General features: G+C 48.5%; 1 protein-coding gene across 7 annotated transcripts in view; it reads right to left on the bottom strand.

Annotated features, from left to right (window-relative positions):
- Positions 1-19,634, bottom strand: part of CDK5RAP2 (CDK5 regulatory subunit associated protein 2) — a 183,592-nt gene that overhangs the window by 35,882 nt on the left and 128,076 nt on the right. For 5 of the 7 annotated variants that reach the window (XM_035015955.1, XM_035015950.1, XM_035015956.1 and 2 more), the window contains 4 exons: positions 16,657-16,779; positions 11,875-12,448; positions 11,583-11,642; positions 9,915-10,147 (listed from right to left, as the gene is read on the bottom strand). In XM_035015955.1, coding sequence (XP_034871846.1) covers positions 9,915-10,147; positions 11,583-11,642; positions 11,875-12,448; positions 16,657-16,779 — 990 coding nt within the window. The remainder of the gene's footprint in view (positions 1-9,914; positions 10,148-11,582; positions 11,643-11,874; positions 12,449-16,656; positions 16,780-19,634) is intronic. The other 2 variants (XM_035015953.1, XM_035015951.1) reach the window with 2 other exon arrangements.

Genomic DNA, 19,634 nt, shown 5'->3' with positions numbered 1-19,634 from the left:
CACTAACAGAATATATGCTCGTTACAGGAAATGGGTAACAGAAACAGGGAAAAGAGCGTCACTCTCCTCCAGGTGCCCCCACTCCGGACGTTATGGATTTCCTTCCATTCTTTCTTCCATGCATTTTGGCATGGGTGACACTGTACTGTGACTTCATCTTCTCCCTTCATATTTTATTGTAAGCACTTTTCTTACTGAATTTGCCTTGGAAACCTAATTTTTAGTGACTGCATTAATATCCCACTGCAGGCATGCACGTACCAGAGTTTCTGCCAGTCCCCTATTTAACATGTAGGTCATCTCCAATTTTTCATTTATAAATAAATGAAATAAACATCTTTGTACATACAGCGTTATCTGCATTTAAATGATCTCCTTAGGAAAGACTCTCAGAAGTGGGATTAGCAGGGAGAGGGGTGTGTGAGTGCAGCTGAATAAGCCAGGGCCTGCGGCAGGGGAGTGACGATGAGAAATGGCAAAAGAAAACAAAATAAAGTTCAGAACGTAAATAGGCAAAAGGGGCGCTGCTCTCCCCTGCCTGGCAGCCTCTGCTGTTTGAAAGGCGACACAGGAGCCCAGTCTTCACAGAGACTAACAACTTCATGTTAAAAATACTTCAGAACTCTGGAAATTGCAGACTGGGATGAGCTCTTTGAAGAAGCTAACGCGTGGCCAAAGAAAAAAACAAACCCTTCTAGAGCTGCACTTGAAAAATGAGAATATAATTAAACTGCACCCACACATTCCCTTTTCAAAACTACTCCTAAAAGGGAACGTTCTCGAACACCACAGCACAGAGGAAAAGAGCACCGGAGACTCACGCGTTTGCCTTGCGCCTCGGGGTCCCCACCGGCCTGCTCTCCGGGGCCAGTGGGTGTTGCTATCAGGGCTCCCCCAACACCCCAGCAGGACAACCATGGGCACGGAGAGCCATTGCGACACTCCCAGGGCTTGAATGTCACCTGCCGCTGCAGGGCGCTGGCGGGCACTGGGAAGGAGTCACACGGGCCCCCCAATATCAGGTGCCAGGCCACAAAGGACGACAACCCGACACCGACGATGTCCTCTGGCCTCACATCGATCACACTGGCACAGTGTCAGGATCTCCATTTTGCAGTGAAGTGTAAATCCAAGAGGTCTGACGTGTCTCCTCTCGTCCTCCGACATCCCATCACCTATTTCACTATATGCTCCAGTTAAGCAAGGGATTTGGAGACACTCCAGAGCCAGCTCGACCACAAGTCTAGATCTTGATCCTCTTGGTTACATCCTGACCAAAAATGCAGTGATATTTTGGTTCCCCAGAAGGTAGGGAGAGGGTGACAGGCCTCTACCACAGTGGACGGGCTCCACCTCTCTGTCCTCTGCACTCCTCGTCAAGAGGGGAAATTGCCATCTGCTGGGTCAATTTCCAAGATGCTGACTGCAAGTCCCAGGCCGCAAGACCACCGTGAGTGGGCAGAGACAACTGCTGTTAGAAGAACAGCTCAGCACTTTCCATCTCGCACCTGCACGGGGCTGCTCCCTGACATTCAGCTGATAGGCAGACCCTGAGGGTGGGCCATCTGCCCAGCCCGGCCCTCCCACAGGCTTAGGAGTCTACACGTTCTAGCCAAGCACACACAGCATCATCTCCTGCCTCACCGTACCAGCCTGCATCAGGAGCACGGATGCACACCTCAGCAACTTCACTGGGTAGGGGACCACTGGTCTGGGGTGCGCTTTAAGTACCCTGGGACTCCTGACCATAAATTCGTCTTATAACTATCACAAAAACCTCTCTTCAATTCCTAACAAAATCCATGCCCAGAGAATGAAGTGCCCTGAGGCCATCCAAAGTCCAGGTTTCCCGGTCTTCAAATAGGACATCCTGTGAGGAGTCTGTAATGCCTCCACAACAATTATATTCTGCCCAATCCCCTGCCACGAAAGAATTCTTTAAAACCAAATGACAAGTTGTTAGTGTGGGACTCATAGGGCCATCATGACAAGTGATGCTCTGAATTCCGTGGTGGAAACTGCCTTCGCACAGGTGACATGGTACCATCTGCCAGGCTATTCCTAAAGCTTAGGAAGCATGTCATGAAGGCGCTGCTCCCATCTTTCAGGCAAATCTTACCGCTACACCGAAAAGCTGTGTAGTAGGTGGCAGTGGGGCGGGTGGGGGCGAGGGGAGGGAATCCTTTCATCTTTTCAAACAAAAAGACATCTAATTACCCAATCCATACTGGAACAAGCAAGAGAACTACCATGCAGGACAGTCTCGTAACCGGCCGGCCCGCCCTCCTCCCTGCACTGATCCATCCTAGGCGCTGCCTCTGTTTGAAAAGCCTCTTTTGAAACAGTACCCCATCATTCCAAATCCACCAACCGTATAGAATCCAGTTCAAATATCATAGCCTGGCATCTCCTACACGACCCAAATGTTCCTTCCTTTGCATCCACTGGTAATTTGTAGAACATATTTACAGAGTTCCTCCCAGGCGCCTGTGCCTGACACCGAGGTCACAGAGATGAACGAGGAGCCACCCTACCCTCAGTGAGCTTACAGCTGCGGGGGGACGAGGGACCCAGAAGGCGATTACACTACAAGGCTGTGACAAGGGGCAGCCCAGGATACCGTGGGAGGGCCTGCAGAGGAAACGAATGTGAGCCAGCCTGGACCATCGGGGACAATTTAGAGGAGGTGACCAGGGACACATCTTTGAGGCAGTAAAGAACTGCTGTATAAAGATAAGAAGAAGCTAAGGGGCCATGTGGAGGGCAGATTCCAGGATACTTAGGAAAGATCTTCCATATTCTCTGATCGCCTGCCTACCATGCTAATTATACCCCGCATGCCCCATTACCACTCCTGAAATACCCTTCCCCAACAACTTCCAATATGGAAGGTTGAGCTCCGATACCCTTTTCTCCTGGAAGCCTTCCCTTCAGAGCTCAGGGGCACCTCCCTGCCAGCCCCCACTATGAGGGTCAGACAGAGTCAGAGGACACTGAATCAAAGGGCGCCCGAGAGTAAGATCCAAACCACGCAAAACTATCAGTACTGTCATCAAATCCTGACCGGACACTACAAGGACGGCCCCAGCTTAATTTGGGAGCCAGAACAAAATAAGGTCCCCATCTTCCAGGAGTCTATGCTCTGAAGAAATAAAATATGCCCACAAGAAATCACTGCTGTCACCTCCTGCGCTCCCAAGATTGGTTAGGCGGGATACCAGACACTTTAAATAATCTCATTTAATCCTCACCAATAACTGCAAGATAGGTACTATTCCCTCACAGAGGAAATCTGACTGTTAAGGGAGTAAGAGAAGCATAAAGATGGGATTTGAACTCAAACCTGTCTGGCTCCAAGGCTTCGTTCTTTCCACCCGGCAAAGTGTCCATCACAAGGCCAGATGCGACTGTCATAGGCAAGCTACAACCAACCCAGAATAAAAAAACAAATAGTTTTGCTTCCACTTGGGGTGAACAAAGAAAGCTTCCTAGAGGATGAGCAGAATTTCTAGAAGGGAAAAGAAAGCACAGCCTTCTAGAAAAGGGACTGGTTTGAGCAAAGTATTGACCGGGACGCCCAACGGGACAGGAGCATGAGAAGCACGGCAACATGGCAGTCAGGAGGTTAGTCTGTGGAAGCAAACTGCCTGGGCTCAAATCCAGACTCTGCCACTCCTTGGGTGACCCCAAGCAAGTAAATTCACTTCTCTGTTCCTCGTTTATTCAATGAAAGTGATAAACAGCAGCTTCTCATAGGCTGAGAACAGGCCTAGCACAGAACGTGCAGCTGAGAAAGCCCAGCCTTCCTCACTGTTTCTCCATCGTCATCATCATCATCATCACCGTCATTCTCGCTGAGACGGTGGTGAGCTGGACAAGGCAGACCATAGAAGGCCTTGGAAGAAATGAATGGTGTAGGTTCATCCCTGCAGGCAGAGGAGAGTCAAGAGAAAGGACCCCCGCAGCTGTCTTCTACCCGTGTGGCTAAACCCTGATACATGTGGTGAGCTCACGGAGGAAAGGGACTACCTCACAACCTTCTCGGTACTTTCCCCAGTGCTGACTCAGAAATACCTGAGGACCACGCTGTCTTCCTGACTTATGCCACTGGCCTTGGGAGGCACCATGAACAAGGACACTGTGGGCTGTAACACCAGCTCTCGGTCTACTTTGGGTCCCAACCCACTTCAAGAATCTGAAAGTCAGACCCCCACCCCGGAAAAATGCACTCAGAAAATCTTGCAGGGTTCTGGACCCTAGTGAAATCCCTAGCCTGTGAAGCTAGAAAAGATCCCAGCTCTGGTCCTGACAAATAATGAGAAACCACACTATCATTCTACTTCTTGGGTCTACCAACCAAAGACTATTAAAGGAAAGCAAGGATATGTACAAAGATTCCAATATGGTGTTCTTTTAATAGCCCCAAACTGGAAATAACCTAAATGCCCACCTAATGGGGAATGATTAAGTAAATTATGGTACATTCATACAAAAGAATGCTCTGCAGACACTAAAACTTACAATGTAGGTTAATATCTATTATCTAAAACTGAACAAAGGGAAAGGTTGCAAACAGTTCTAGTTCCACAAAAAATACACATACATATAAAAAAGACCTGAAAGTATAAACTCCAGGGTATTCATTTCTGTATAAATAATGCAGCTATAGGAGTATTTGCTTATCTGTTATTCCACAATAAATATGTACTGCTTTGTATTAAGAAAAAAAAAAAAGACTATATTTAAAATTTTTAAGAACTCATGCTATGCAACGACCTCAAATATAAAACTATTTTACAGTAGGCTCCTTTCATAATTCAGAAGCCAGACCCCTTAGATAGCATCCAAGAAAGACTCACCTCTGTTACATTTTATTCTCTAAGAATGGGAGGTGTCGTGAGGTACCTGAGACTTTTATGCCTTTTGTACAAGAAAATAAAGTTCTATGTTTGTGTTGTCTGCGAAGCCTGAAATGCTTCTGCTTCCAGAACCCGCAGGAAACAAGAAGTGAGATCTCCTTGGGCTTGTCAAGGTAAATAACTAAAAAATAAATCAAGGGGGGCGGTTGGATGAGTGAGGGAGGGCAGCTGTTGCCAGAGGCACTCTCTCTCAGCCTCCCACTTCCTCGCGCCCTGGTTGAGGGCTTGTAGGAAGAAGAGAGAGACAGACAGAAAATGCCTCAGGCCGGGAAGATACAGCTCTATCTTGAGGACCCAGTTATTTCTCCAATATTAAAATGAAAACTAGCTTATTTAGAAACCCTTAGTCAGGAGAAAGTGAATTTCACAAAGCTGGGAAAAGTCAACTGCCCCTGTGTCCTTGGGCCTCAAGGTCCTGGGGGACTGGTACTAGGACAACCAGTCTACAACAGGCCCGAGCTGCTGGGTTCTGTAGAAAACTCGGGAAACATTCCCTGGGCCCAGAAGCCCAAACTACCCCACGTTCTATCTGGGAATTAAGTTGAACATATGTGGACCCTCATGAGCCATCTGTTTTGTAATGCATGAAGACAAAAGAACTAAGGTCAAACCTTGGTTTCACCAAGTCAGTCATAACTTTGGGCAACTGACTCTCCTCCGTAAGGCGAAGTTCCCCAAGTAAAACAGGTTGTTCTGAGGATAAGCCCCCTACTCACAACAGGCAGAGACACTGGCAAGCACAGAGCACCTGTGAGCGATGCACCCAGCACTCAGTCAAGGCTTCGTGCTCATTATTTACTTCTTACAGCTCACCAAGGAAAGCCTTTGATCTTGAACAGAAGGAACATGACCTGACTTACATTTTGAAAAGATCACGCTGACTATTGTGAGGGAGTGGGCCATGGTGGGCCGTGGGGGAAAGCGTGGACCCTCTGGGGGGCAAGGACTGCAGTAACCTACGAGAGGAGACCATGGCAAACCGGAGCCATGGCAGCAATGAGGTGGTGCAAGTTGGTCAGATTTACAACACGTGTTGGTTGAAGGCAGAGCTTCAAAGCAGTGGCCAGTGGGTGGCAGGAGAATGGGTGGTGTCTTCTTAGAAGCTCAGGGAGGAAAGGACCTCCCCAGGAGAGAGGGGCTGACCACACCCAATTCTGCTGTCAAGGTGAGGGACGTGCGGCCCAACACTGATGGCCGGGTTCAGCAAAGTGCCAGGTGCCAGAGCCTTGGGCACATGCCGTTTCTGTGGCGAGGCTGGGATGTCGGAAAGCCCAGTGCCAGGAGGTTTGAGAAAGCGGGGCTGGAAAGTCATACTAATGGGTATAAAAGAGAAGGACAAAAGTAATGACTTTATAGAGGCAATTTAAATGGATAAAGTGGGTGCCTGGGTGGCTCAGTCGTTAAGCGTCTGCCTTCGGCTCAGGTCATGATCCCAGGGTCCTGGGATCGAGCCCCGCATCGGGCTCCCTGCTTGGCGGGAAGCCTGCTTCTTCCTCTCCCACTCCCCTGCTTGTGTTCCTGCTCTCGCTATCTCTCTGTCAAATAAATGAATAAAATCTTTAAAAAAATAAAAAAATAAATGGATAAAGTTTTAACTTTGGAACCACCTTCATATTTTTCATATTCAAAAAATAAAATTAAATCAGTAAAAATGGGAGGGGAAGCCTAACACTGAGCACAAAGAGAAATAAGTAAATCTAATTATATTTCAAATGAATAACATATCAACACTGTAGAAAGAATGAAACCAAAGAACTTTTAAATTTAATACCTGACTATATACCCTTAGCCTAAAAACTAAAAGAACTATGGGCGCCCAGGTGGCTCAGTCAGTTAAGCATCCAACTCCTGATTTTGGCTCATGTCATGATCCCTCCCAGGGTCCTGTGATGGAGCCCCACATCAGGCTCCCTGCTCAGCGGGGAGCCTGCTTCTCCCTCTCCCACTGCCTGCCGCTCCCCCTGCTTGTGCTCGTGCGCTCTCTCTCTCTCTGTCAGATAAGTAAATAAAATCTTTAAAAAAAAAAAAAAAAAAAAGCTACGAACAAATCAGGATCTTCTAGTAGGTCTGTTTCTCACAGTGGTACAGAGTGTTTGTGTATATTAGAGAGAAGTGAGCACAGGAGCGGACACACTGACGTGAAAGCCGGGATCCTCACAGCTGGAGATGGGAAACAATGTGGAAGCAGAAACAGCAGGGAGGGATATAACGGGTTGGACTGGAACTCGAGGCACCACTGTGAAATAACAATTTTTTAAATAAATTACACATACGTATGTATGCATGTGAGATATACCCTGGTTCTGTCTGCTAAAGGGCCTAGACACAACGACACCCCAGTAGCAATTAAAACACCCAGCACCAAATCCTGGTTTTTAAATAGCACCCCCCCTTTAAGATGAACCAGGGCCCCTTAGAGAAATGGCTGATTCAGGAGCAGGGACAGTATCAGTGAAGCTGGAACATCTTTTTTTGTGCCAGAAAGTACAGAAGTGCTCCCCCAAAAGCTGGAGACCTGTCAAAAGGAATTGCCACTTGCCAAATCTCAAACAATTTGAGCATTAGTAGAATGACAGAATGAATATTAGTCCACTGAATGAAAATAAGAAGCTACAAGTCCACAATGTTAATAAATAAATAAGCAACATATAAACAAAAAGGGAAGATAAAGGGAGAGTTCATCCTTCTAGCAGATGCCATATAATAAAAAATGAAGAAGGAATGATGGTATGAGGAAAAAAAATCACCATGTTGCCACCATCACAGTGATGGCTGAGGCGAGGAACGTCCAGGAAAACTCAGGTAAACGTCTCAAGAGGAGCCAAATATTTACAGGATTACAAAGTACCCTGCAGTGATTACTTAAATATTACACAGGGAAACACGGTCACGTATAGCAGACAACCTCACCCAAGTGATCAAAATTATTTTCACCAACAATGGGACAAACCAATGGTACGTGCCTCGTAAGCACGATATACCACGAGAACACAACACTTACGCAGCATTCTTGCCAAAACCACATAACTAATCTCATCGAATTTGTCTAATCCAATCCTAAAGAAACAACAGAGAATCCCAAACTGGGGCATTGGCTTGAACTCTTCAAACTGGTCCACGTCATGAAAGACAAAGGGTGAAGGAAAAGGTTAAAGACAACCAAAGACAGAGGACAACTAAATGTAATGTGGGGAGTGGGTCCTGGATCGGAATCAGGAATAAGACTAATAAAAGACATTATTGAATCAATTAGTGAAATTTTAATACAGACTGTACATGAGATAACGATACTATGTCATGGATTTAATAATGGCACTGTGGCTATATAAAAGAATGCCCTCAGTGTGAGGGGCCACACACTTTGGCACTTCTAGGGGGAGGTGGGAAAGGCACATGATATCGCCAATCCACCTTTGGAGGGATGATGATGATGATGATAATGTCGGGCTCCTGCGTAATAATAATAATAATAATAATAATAATAATAATAATGTTGGGCACTGGGGGGGGCATCTGGCTCAGTTGGTGCAGCGTGTGACTCTTGGTCTCAGGGTCATATGTTCGAGCCCCATGTTGGGTGTAGAGATTACACCCAACAAAAATAAAATCTATAAAAAATAATAATAATAGAGGTGTCTGGGTGGCTCAGTCGTTAGGCATCTGCCTTCGGCTCAGGTCATGATCCCAGGGTCCTGGGATCGAGCCCCGCATTGGGCTCCCTGCTCTGCGGGAAGCCTGTTTCTCCCTCTCCCACTCCCCCTGCTTGTGTTCCCTCTCTCGCTGTCTCTCTCTCTGTCAAATAAATAAATAAAATCTTTTTTAAAAAAATGAAAATAATAATAATGTGTGTATACACATATGCACACGTGTGTGTATACACAGATGGTCCCTGACTTACAATGGTGTGATTTACAATTTTCTACTTTGGGATAGTGTGAAAAAGCAACAGGCATCCAGTAGAGACTGCACTTCCAATTTTGAATTTTGGTCTTTTCCCGGGCTAGAGATAGGCGGTACGACAGTCCCTCATGACTGCGGCAGTGGCAACGAGCCAGGGCTCCAGTCAGCCACACCATCAAGAGGGTTAATAACTGATAGGACCATCCTGGGCCCACACGGCCATTCTGTTTCTCACTTGCAGGACAGCCTTCAATGTAGGACATGAGATATTCAATCCTTTATTATAAAATGGGCTTTGTGTGAGAGGATATCGCCCAACTGTAGGCTACTGTGAGCGTTCTGAGCACATTTACGGTAGGCTGGGCTAAGCTATGATGTTGGGTAGGTTACGTGTGTCAAATGCATTTTTGACTTATGATATTTTCAACTTTATGGTGGGTCTATTGGGATATAACCCCATCATAAATCGAGGAAGATCTGAATACACAGAGAGAGAGAAAGAGAAAATGACAAAGCAAATATGGCAAAACTGATGAAGCTGGGTAAACAGTATAAAAAAACTCTTCGTCCTAGTCTCAAAAAAACTGCAAATGATTGTTTTTTTTATTTAAATGCAGTAACATCTATTAAAGTACCTAGCACACAGCTATTGTTTAGCAAAGGTTCTCTTTCATCCTTCCTCTAACCACCTCTGACCCTTGAATGTATTTTTTTAACCCATAAATGTCTGGGGTTTTTTGTTTGCTCGTTTTGTTGAGTGTTGCCAACATTTAAAACTCATGAGTTCTTACCCCCCACCCCCAAAAACCCGATTTCCATCTTCTCTGGAAAATTTAGAGCAGCCACGGGGCATGGGGCAGGTGCTGGCGGTGGTGCCTCCTAGCCAGCTTCACCCCCGTGCCCCACCAGCTGGACCCCGGGTTTGGGACAGCGCAGCCCTCCAAGCACCTGGAAGCCGTCACTGGAAGGAAGTGTGGCTCTGCTGTCAGCAGAGGTAAGTACCGCCGAGGGGTCGGTTCCTCCCGGGCCCCTCCAAAAGAAGTCTTGGACCAAAAACGATGTGTCTTAAGACTCGCAATCCCTTGCCCCACTTACCGTTGAGAAACAGCTTCTCCAATTTCTCGAGCAGCCCGGCACATTGATTCAGCTGCTCCTGGAAACCCTTGGCCACGTAGTGATCCACGTCGCTGGCCTGCAGCAACTGCTCGAATGCCTTAATCATGGCGTTCATATGTTGCCGGTAAACGACGCAGATGCCGTGGCTATCCTTAATCTGCTGTCTTTGAAGGGAGAGCTCCCTGGCCTGGGACTGAACTAATGAATCGTACCTGATAAAAGGTGGGGGGGGAGAGAAAATGCTTGTACCATTTTAGAATTGAATTTTTGTGACCTTAACACTAATTGGAAAAATGACAGAGCACAATTTTTAAAAGCCTGCAGCTGTACAAGTATACATACATCTAGAAAATGGGAAGGTCTGCAAGGTCATTCCTTCGACTTCAAAACAGCCAACAAATGCTGGAACAAAGGTTCTTCTGCAGTATTTTTCACCTTATAAAGCCCCCAATTACAGTACAGACTGGCAAGAACTCAGGAGGACAATTGGTTTCCATACGCTCTTCAAAAATATTATTCTGAATTATAGAAACAAGTGCTCCAAGGGCCGGGGGACCTACCACAAATTCTCAGGAAGAACAAAAAAGAAACTGTAACACAGGAACACAAAAACGGGGCTCTCTCCTCTCGACCAAAAGGTCAGGGAGTGATCATAATCCTAACACACCATTTATGGAGGGTCTATGACCTGTCAGTCACTGCATTAGGTGTTTTTTTTTTTGTATAAGTTAACTGCTCCTCGCAATCTCTAGACAAATGTAGGCACCTCCTCATTTACAGAGGAACGCGACTCAGAGATCGCAAAGTTAAATGGGGAAGGTTCCGGACTCAAACACAGTCTGCCCTCAAAGCCCACGCTCGGTTGTACAATCCTACCTCCTGACACCAGATCTGTCTCTTCCTGTGTCAGCCCACGAGTGCTCGTTGGCACGGAGCGAAACATAAATTAAGGAAAACGTGGCTCCTATTAACCGTGGCCACAGTCACCTGGCCCCCACGTGGCTTGGCAAAGATGCTGACCCTTCAGCTCAACGTGTTGCCCCTTCCCTGAAATGAGGACAGCACAAGGACTAGGGTGGGACACTGCGGGCCTGCGCACTGGCCACGGCTCGGGGCAGCACCGTCGGCGTCCTCGGGCCGTCTGCTCAGTCACGGCAGGCTCTTCGAGCCTCAATTCCTCATCCACAGAAACACGTTTAAGAACGCCCCCTTTCCGGGTGATTTTGAGGAATAAATAAGAAAGCGCCTACCTGGGGGTCTGACACGACTGCCTTTCAATAAATACAAGCTTCCCCCCATCTTGGTGTTTGGGGAGGCTTGAAAACATTCACTCTGGCTCCTGACAATTCAGAACTATGTGTTTGTCTCAAATAAGTGACGAATGAAGGTCAGCTTTACAAATGGCCACTTTTTAGTCATAGCTCATAAAGCAAAATTGTACATATCTATGCCTGTAAAACATGACCTAAGAATTCTTCTCTTTCTATGCAGGCTTATTTCCTCTAAGATGACCTGAAAGGGTAAAGATATGGAAAACATTTATATTCTTCCCACCCTGCCTAGGACATTAGTTTCAGTCCCACAGTAAAAGCCAATAATGGGGTCCAGGAGTAAACACTGCCGTTCAGCAAATGTGCCACAACTCACCAAGTGACCGGAATAATACCTTTGCCCTGAGTTCCCAGCCTGACGAGGGCAAAATCCGCTCTGCCAATTTCAGAAGACACAAAATGAGAATGTGTACAGCCACCATTCTTTGTGGCCTCATGTTCACCTCTCCACAGGGCCCAGCTGCCCTAAACCCACCATCAAGCCTTCCCCAGTACACAAGCCACCCCATCGCCAAGCGGCATTCCCCTGTAGCTCATGGGCTCCGACCTAGTGGCAACACAGGGGAACTGCAGGCTTCAAGAGCGGGAGAAGCAGTGGTGGGATGTACCTGGAGGGTGAGAGATCTCTGAACTTATTCTGCAGGTTATGGATTTCACTGAAAAGCTCCATGTTCAAATCCTGCTCCTTCTGCAGCTCGTACTCCTGTTCCACTAGCTGCTGTCTGAGGCCCTCCAGCAGCCCGCCATCGGTCACCTCTGGAGCCAGCTGATGAAGGATCTTCATGTGCTTCACATAATGTACTTGGTGCAAACTTGAGAACGTCATTTCTTCTTCGTCATTACTACCCTTGGGCTTGTTCAGGACGTCCTGGCCCCCTTCTGTCCCACACAAAACTGTGATGATGGCCTTGCTGCACTGGGAGTGCTTTTGAAGCTGAAATATGAAATTCCGGTAGCCCTCGAGCTCAGTTTCCAAGTCACAGATTTTCTGTTTTAAGTTTTCTGTATCACTTGAAGTGTCGACATTCTCAGACTGATGGGTCCCAATCACACCAACTTTGGTGGAAAGCTGATTCTTAGAACTCAAGTAAGCAACTGAGGTTGGGCTTGGAAAATCTTCAGAAGGATTCCCTTTGCACGTTGGCAAGATGGCAAGGCCATCGGGCTGGCAAATTTCAGAGGCTGCGAATCAGACACACTTATGTCAGTACCTCCTTTGCTGAAATCTACCCCCTCTGTCCCTGCACAGCCTAACAAGCCTCTCTGACTCCAGTCCTTCCTCTTACCTCTCAATCCACCCTCTTCCTCAGAGCAACTATTCTAAAAAGTGAATTTGACCATGATAACCACCAATGCCGAGCTAAAATTCATCAATATCCCCACTATGTTGAGGATTAAGGCCAAACTCCCTCTTACAGCGTCTGGGACCCTCCACAATCTAGTTCCAGGCAACCTACCCAAGGGCATCCCCTCATATCACCTCTGGAGATTCCCAGAATTCCTTGCACACACCAGGCTGTTTTGTGTCTCTAGGCTTTTGCACGTGCTGTTCCCTCTGCCTGGAATGTATCTGGTCCTCTACGCCTCCTCAATGAACTCCTACTCATCCTTTGACACGCAGATCTAATTCTCCTTCTGCAAGAGCCCATCTTCAAACTAGGCCAAACTGTCCCTCCCTCTGTGCTTCCACAGCACCCTACACATATCACCCCGGACACACACACCATGTGCTGGGTGCGAACGTAGGAACAACACCAGCTTGTTTATTTATTTACACAGCAATTAGTTGTTTGGATTCCTCTCTCGCTCCTTCACGGGAGGGACTGGCTTTTCACCTTCGCGTTCTCGGGGCCTGGTACGTACGGTACACCACCCAGACCGGAAGTCAGAAGGTCTGACAAATACTGGGGAGGGTGTGAAGTAACATTAACGAGCAACAATTCTAAAACCCGTATGACTGAGGACAGTCTTCGTTTCCACATCTAACAGCTTAGAGGCGCCGCGAGTCCCCGCAGTGAGCTGTTTCACTGCTGCATGACCCCGCTGGGGACTGTCTCCGGACAGCTGGTTCCGACCGCCACATGTGCGGCCAGGCTTGTGTGAGCCGTGGAGCCGCACTGCAGAGAGAAGGCAGAGCCCTGAAGTCAAAGAGATGGGGGACCGCACCCAGCTTTGCCACTTGCTATTGACACTGCAGCTGCAGGCAAGTAATTTAATGTCTCAGAGCCTCAGTCTCCCCCCAAAAGATGTCTAAGCTGCTTGCTGCCAAACTTCTGGCTCAGGCCTGAGTCCAGAGCTTCTGTCCTCAACCACATCCCACCCTGCCCATTGGCCAGGGAAAGCTCAGCTCAATATAAGGTGTGTCTAAATACTTAGGAGGCAGCAGAATATAGTAGAAAAACCCATCTTCACAATCCAACCAGATCTGGTTTCAAACTCTGACTCTGCCACTTACTAGCTGTGTGACCTCAGGCAGGTTACTTAACCTCTCTGAGCCTCAGTGGCTTCATCGGCAAAACAGAAAGAACAGCATTTACTGTGAAGGACTGTGTTTGCTGTGTTCTGAGGATCAAAGGGGATGGTATCTGGAAAAGCGTCTGGCACACAGTAGTGAACGAGCCCAACTAATATTGATATTCTCTGCTTCCTTCGAACTACTGGAAGATGGAAGAGGATGCCTATCACAGGAGGCAGGAGGCACGCGAGCAGGGGCGGTGGACCAGGGCAAACGCTGCAGAAGCAACCATATGGTTTGGACGACAGGGCCTGGGAGAACTCTCAGAGGGAAGAGCACACAAAAATCTTCGTCAGACTGTATATTCCAATTTCTGGGTTCTGTAACTGTTCTCGTGGCTGTAAGCCCATTCTTATCTCTCTGTTCACGATGCAAACACCATAAAATAACTCTTTTTATTTTAGAAAGCAGCTGCTACATGACCTAAAGGAAGCATTTGTAATACAGCATTTCTACTGTACAAAATCTGTGATAGTCACTAGGGTCAGCGGTCCCTCGGGGTACAGACATGTCATTCATCTCCGCTCTCCGGGGTCTGGCACAGGGCCTGGGGCAGAGAAGGTACTCAGTAAGTAACTACTGGCTGAATGAGTATAAGAGACAGACAGAGACAGAGGGAGAGATCTCAATAGGCTTCTTTTCTGGTAAATCACCTTCCAAGTCAAGGAACTATCTGTGCCTAATAACCTCATGATAATGGAATTTCCTGGCAAGAAACAATGTTCGTTCACTCAGGGGAATAAAGATCAGTTTCCATAATTTTCCTTAAGTAATCATCAGGCAGAGACAAACGTAGTAAGACCCACACAAATGTCCTTCTGCGATGCAGACTATGGCCAGCTCTGACGCTTAGCTACACACACACATATACGCATCTCAGAATGGGGTCGGCAGGGAGGATGGTGTGCATTCTCCTACCAACACTTAACCTCCTATTTAAGCTCTGCTCCTCACAACATAACAAATCTAACATTTACACACTTGCCCCCAATCTACAGCAGTTTGTGATTCAGCAGCGGTAAAGATCTGGTTTCTAGGCTCCAGGGCCGGTATCCAGCATGTCTCACAGCCCGGCATCGACACAGCAACCTGATTTGCTCCTCGCAGCTCAGTGGCCCTCGATGAAGGGCCAGAGGTGGATCTTTCATTTAAAATCACTGCAGTGGAGGGTGTGGGAGAGGGAGGATCACAAGCTGTAGTGTACAGGGTGAACCTGCAGGTTTAGCAAGGCCTCAGACACACAACTATGCCAGGGCCCAGCCGAGCACCAAGCACCTCACCTATGTGAAGACTAAATGGACAGCCTTCACAACAACCCTATGAGGCGTCACTGGTTTCCCCATTTTACAGAAGAGGAAATTGAGGTTCAGAGAGATAAGAACTTGCCCAAGGGTCAGGGCGAGTAAGCAGCAGAGCCCCTGCCTCCAACACCCTGAATGCTGCCCCCTGATGCATCTATCCCTCTTGCAACTGCAGGCTTCCCCTATCAGGAGTGTATGCACAAGAAGAGACCTTCCTCAGCTCTCAACGTGAGGGCCAATAACATCTGGAGAATCCCCTGCATTCCCTTCTCAAGGATCTATCAAGGAGCTACTGAAGAGCAAAGAACAGCGAAGGCGTCACACACAGTACCAGTTTTGCTGAGGGCAGTCACTGAGCAAGTCAGTTCGAGATGGAAACGTTGGGGGGCTACTGGGAGTGTCTAAATAACTGAGGGACTCAGGAAGGCCTTCCCTAGAAAGTGACACAGAAGCAGAGACCTAAAAGACAGGGCATCGATTAAAGGGGGAACATTCAGGCAGAGGCACCAGCATGTGCAAAGTTCTAGAAGCACATTCAGACAAAGGAAAGTTCACTAATGCTGGGGATTTGGGAGGGAAAGGGAACCTGCCAGTCAGACATGAAGCCCTTAGCAATCACCTAGCTATAAACAAGAAATCCAAAGATATCCCCAGGACCATTTATTTGCATTAGAGGAAATACTGCAGTTCTGGAACTTCCTACGATTCAGCTAAGGGTACTATATTGCCTGGTCGAGTGGCTTTCTCCTCAAAGCCCCCAACATTCAGAAGCATGTGACCACGTATCCCCTGCACTGACTAGAGGCCTTGGGAAAGCATACACCAGATCAGTGCTTCTGCAGAGACTGGCGTTCTCATAGCCACCCCCTGATAAATTTAGAATTCCTGAAGACAATTAGTTCTTACAGAATGAATTAGGTCCAGATTAAAGGTGACTCTTTTTTAACAAAGGCGGAGGGGGTGGATCTAAGGTAAAAAGGAAAAATGTCAGCACGCGTTCATTCTGGTTGAATGGGAACATGAATATTCTTTTATTATCCTTTGTGCTTATCTGTATGCTTAAGAAGAAATAGATCCCACTTGCCTGGGACCTCACTCATGTCCCTGTACCTTTCCCACTGAGCGACCTGACACGGCCCACACACCAGGAGGCAGCTCGGGCTCACCTCCGACCCACCCTCCTGGGCGGCGGGAGGCCAGCGGTGCCCGCCTAACCAGCCAGCACCCAGCACCACACGGAGAACTGTCAGGCTGCAGGGTTGGCCGTGGGGTCCCTGAGCACAGGTACAGCGCCCGCCAGCGCCTGGCCCACTGCTGGGGAAAAAAGCGTGACAGATGGACCGGTGAACTCAGACACACAGTCTACTGTACCCTACTCGTCGACCCACTTACCAGCTGGATGACCCTGGACCAGTTCTTTTTAAAAACCTCAGCTTCCTCGTGTGTTAAGTGGGAATAATGACGATGTCCTAAGATACCCATTGCGGGGCCTAGTAACAATTTTTCTATGAAACACCCCAAGGAGTGCCTGGCACACAGAAGTTGTTCAATACACATAGGGGTTGAATTCTGACCGGTCTCGTAGCTGGTGTGCTGGTCACTGTCTCCTTCCTTGTCTCTCCAGACACAGGGCATGGTTTTAATTCCCTTTTGCTCTCCCGGGCTGTCCTGGTAGGCTGCTCCCACAAGGGGCTGGGCTATAGGCATTCACGAAGAGAAGGAAAAATAAATAAAACCATAGACTTGAAACTTAGCCAAGCAACTGAGAAGAACACAAAGATACAACAGAGAAAATAAAAACACTGGGGAGGCAAAACGCAATTTATAAGATAAAATTAATCTATCGAGCTGCCATAACAGGACATAAAAAGCATAAATATACTGCAGCTTGTCTGAAATGGTTTAAGTCCAGGCTCTCAAAAAACGGTAAGTGAGAAAATGAATTCTATAGACTCACGCCCACTTTTCTGGAGAAGAGAGAGGCCTCAAGGACTACTGGGCAATTGCAGGAGTAGCACCTGGTCGAGGCACCCTGGGGTCTCAGCAAGAAATAAAAACAGTGGTAACTACATGGGCGCCTGGGTGGCCCAGATGGTTAAGCGTCTCCCTTTGTTCGGCTCAGGTCATGATCCCAGGGTCCTGGGATCAAGCCCTGCATCGGGCTCCTGGCTCCACAGGGAGCCTGCTTCTCCCTCTCCCTCTGCCTCTCCCCCTCCTCATGCTCTCTCTCTCTCTCTCTCTGTGTCTCAGATGAATAAATAAAATCTTTAAAAAACAAAACAAAACAAAACAGTGGCAAGTGCATACAGCAAGCCCTGGGCAAAGTGCCAGGGCCTCTGCTGGGCTGAGGCACCTTTGCCATAAAACCTTTCCTCCTGGAAGTGTCCCTCCCTTCTGCCCTGTGCTGGTATGTTTCATTATCTGCCCCTTCCCACTAGACAGGGAGTTCTCAGAAAGGAGAGACTATCTCAGTCCTCTCCATCTCTGTCTCTGTCTCCTACACCCACTGCATGAGGCTGGGAACACAGCAGGTGCTCGGGGAATATTCACTGAACGCATGAATAGATGTCTGCATGGATGGATGGGAGGATGGACGGATGGAGAGAAAGTGGGAAAGGAAGGAGGGAAGGAAGAGCAATACTGCCAAAAGCCCACTTATCTTGAAACCTCCACTGTGGTGAACCCAAGAACCTAAAGATCAATGGAAAATACCATGGGCTACAGGTCATCAGAAAATCCACATGGAGGGTGTCGAGATGCTAGGCTTTACGAGGCAAGTAAAGGGCACGGGCCTGGAAGTTAGGCAGGCCGGTTCGAATCTAGCTCCGGAAGTCAGTGGCAGTGTGACCGTAGCCAAGTCACTTTATCTCTGAAAGTGCTGCCTCATGCTAGAACAGGGATGACTGCTGTTCCTGCCTCAAGGATCGTTAAAAAGATTCCATTAGATCATGTACTTAAAGTGAGCAGTGAGGCTGAAAAAATAACAGGAGCTCATCTCATTACTGACACAGGAAGAGCAAGACTCCCAGTCGCCTCCCAGCCCTGAGCCACCTGGAAAATCTCCACGTCAGATGCAGTCTCCCACCCCAGAATGCCAACTCTTCCATGGCAAAATCCCAAATAAGGGGACGCTTGGGTGGCTCAGTCAGTTAAGCATCTGTCTTCAGCTCAGGTCATGATCCTTGCTCGGCAAGGAGCCTGCTTCTCCCTCTGCCTGCCAATCCCCCTGCCTGTGTTCTCTCTCTCTCTCTCTCTGACAAATAAATAAATAAAATCTTTTAAAAAAAAAAAATCCCAAATAAGCTCAGTGTCCTCCCTGAACATGCACCTTGCCCCCTCATTCTAAGGCCCTGGGCGGTCCCTCGGCACTGCTTCTCCTGCGGCTGTCCCCCCAGAGTGGAGACCAGTCCCTGGCCATCTTTCCCACATCCCCTGTGATCCCAGACCTGGAAGAGTGTACGTGCCTTCGCCCTCCGCTGACACCTCCTGGTCGTGCTCTCTTCCCTAAACACTCCAGCTCTGCGGCTCATGCTGCCAGACCTCCAGCGACTACCCACCTTGCTGCAGTCACCCGAGGTCCCGAATCCGAGTCCCCTGAGCCTTGCTGAGAGCATGGCTCCTAACTGCCCTGTGTCTCCGCCCCACTTTACGGTAAAATTCCTCAGAGCTGTCTACTCTTGGCATCTCTGTTCCTCTCCTGCACCAGCTCTCCGGAACCCGTGCCGGGCAGGCCTCGGCCACACCAGGGCAACAGCTCCCTCCAGGTCACCAGTGATGACTCTCCGTTACTAAATCCCAAGGCCGATCCTCAGGCCTTGTCTTACTGACTCACAATATTGGATACAGCGAACCTGCTCTTTACTCAGCTTCTGGTATCATCCTCTTGTGGCTCCGTCCCTGCCTCCCTGGCTGCTCCTTTTCCTTCCAACCCCTACTCACTGAAGAGTCCCAGGCTCGGTGCCTGGGTCTGTTCCCTGTGTCGCCAAGTCTCAGAGCTTCAAATACCAGCGATATGTTGACACTTGCTAAACTGAAGGCCCTGTATCTCCCGCTGCCGACCTGGCACCACCATGGGGCTGGTCAACAGGCGTCTCAAGGAGTCCCAAACCAGACGCCGGCTGCTGGTCTCTGCCTCTCCCACCTCAGGGCAGGACAGCTCCATCACCCCGATGGTTCGTGTTACCAGTGAGCCTTTCGAGCACAGGTCGGCCTACTTCCCTTCAAGAACCGAACACAGAACATTTCCGGCTCGGCCAGCCACAGGGCCTCTATCACACCTACTCAACTCCGCAATCCCCGTGCCAAAGCGTCCCAGGCAACGTGCCAATCAGGGAGCGGCGCGGCGCTCCAAGAAAACCTAAAAACGGCCAGCGACCTTGGCCCACAGGCCTAGCCTGCCCATCCCTGCTTTCAAGCTGAAGTCAGGTACATCACTCCACTGCTCCAAACCCTACGTCTCCGGTCTTGCCTGAGTGAAAGACAAAGCCTGAGAACGGCCTCGGCAGGCCCACCTGACCTGCCACGCCCCTGACCTCCTTCCGGCCTCCTCTTC

The sequence above is a fragment of the Mirounga leonina genome, unplaced genomic scaffold (assembly GCF_011800145.1).
Source record: "Mirounga leonina isolate KUSES-001 unplaced genomic scaffold, KU_Mleo_1.0 Mir_170, whole genome shotgun sequence".
Classification (NCBI taxonomy): Eukaryota; Metazoa; Chordata; class Mammalia; order Carnivora; family Phocidae; genus Mirounga; species Mirounga leonina.
The sequence above is the reverse complement of the archived record's forward strand: the minus strand, read 5'-3'. Positions and strand labels throughout refer to the sequence as shown.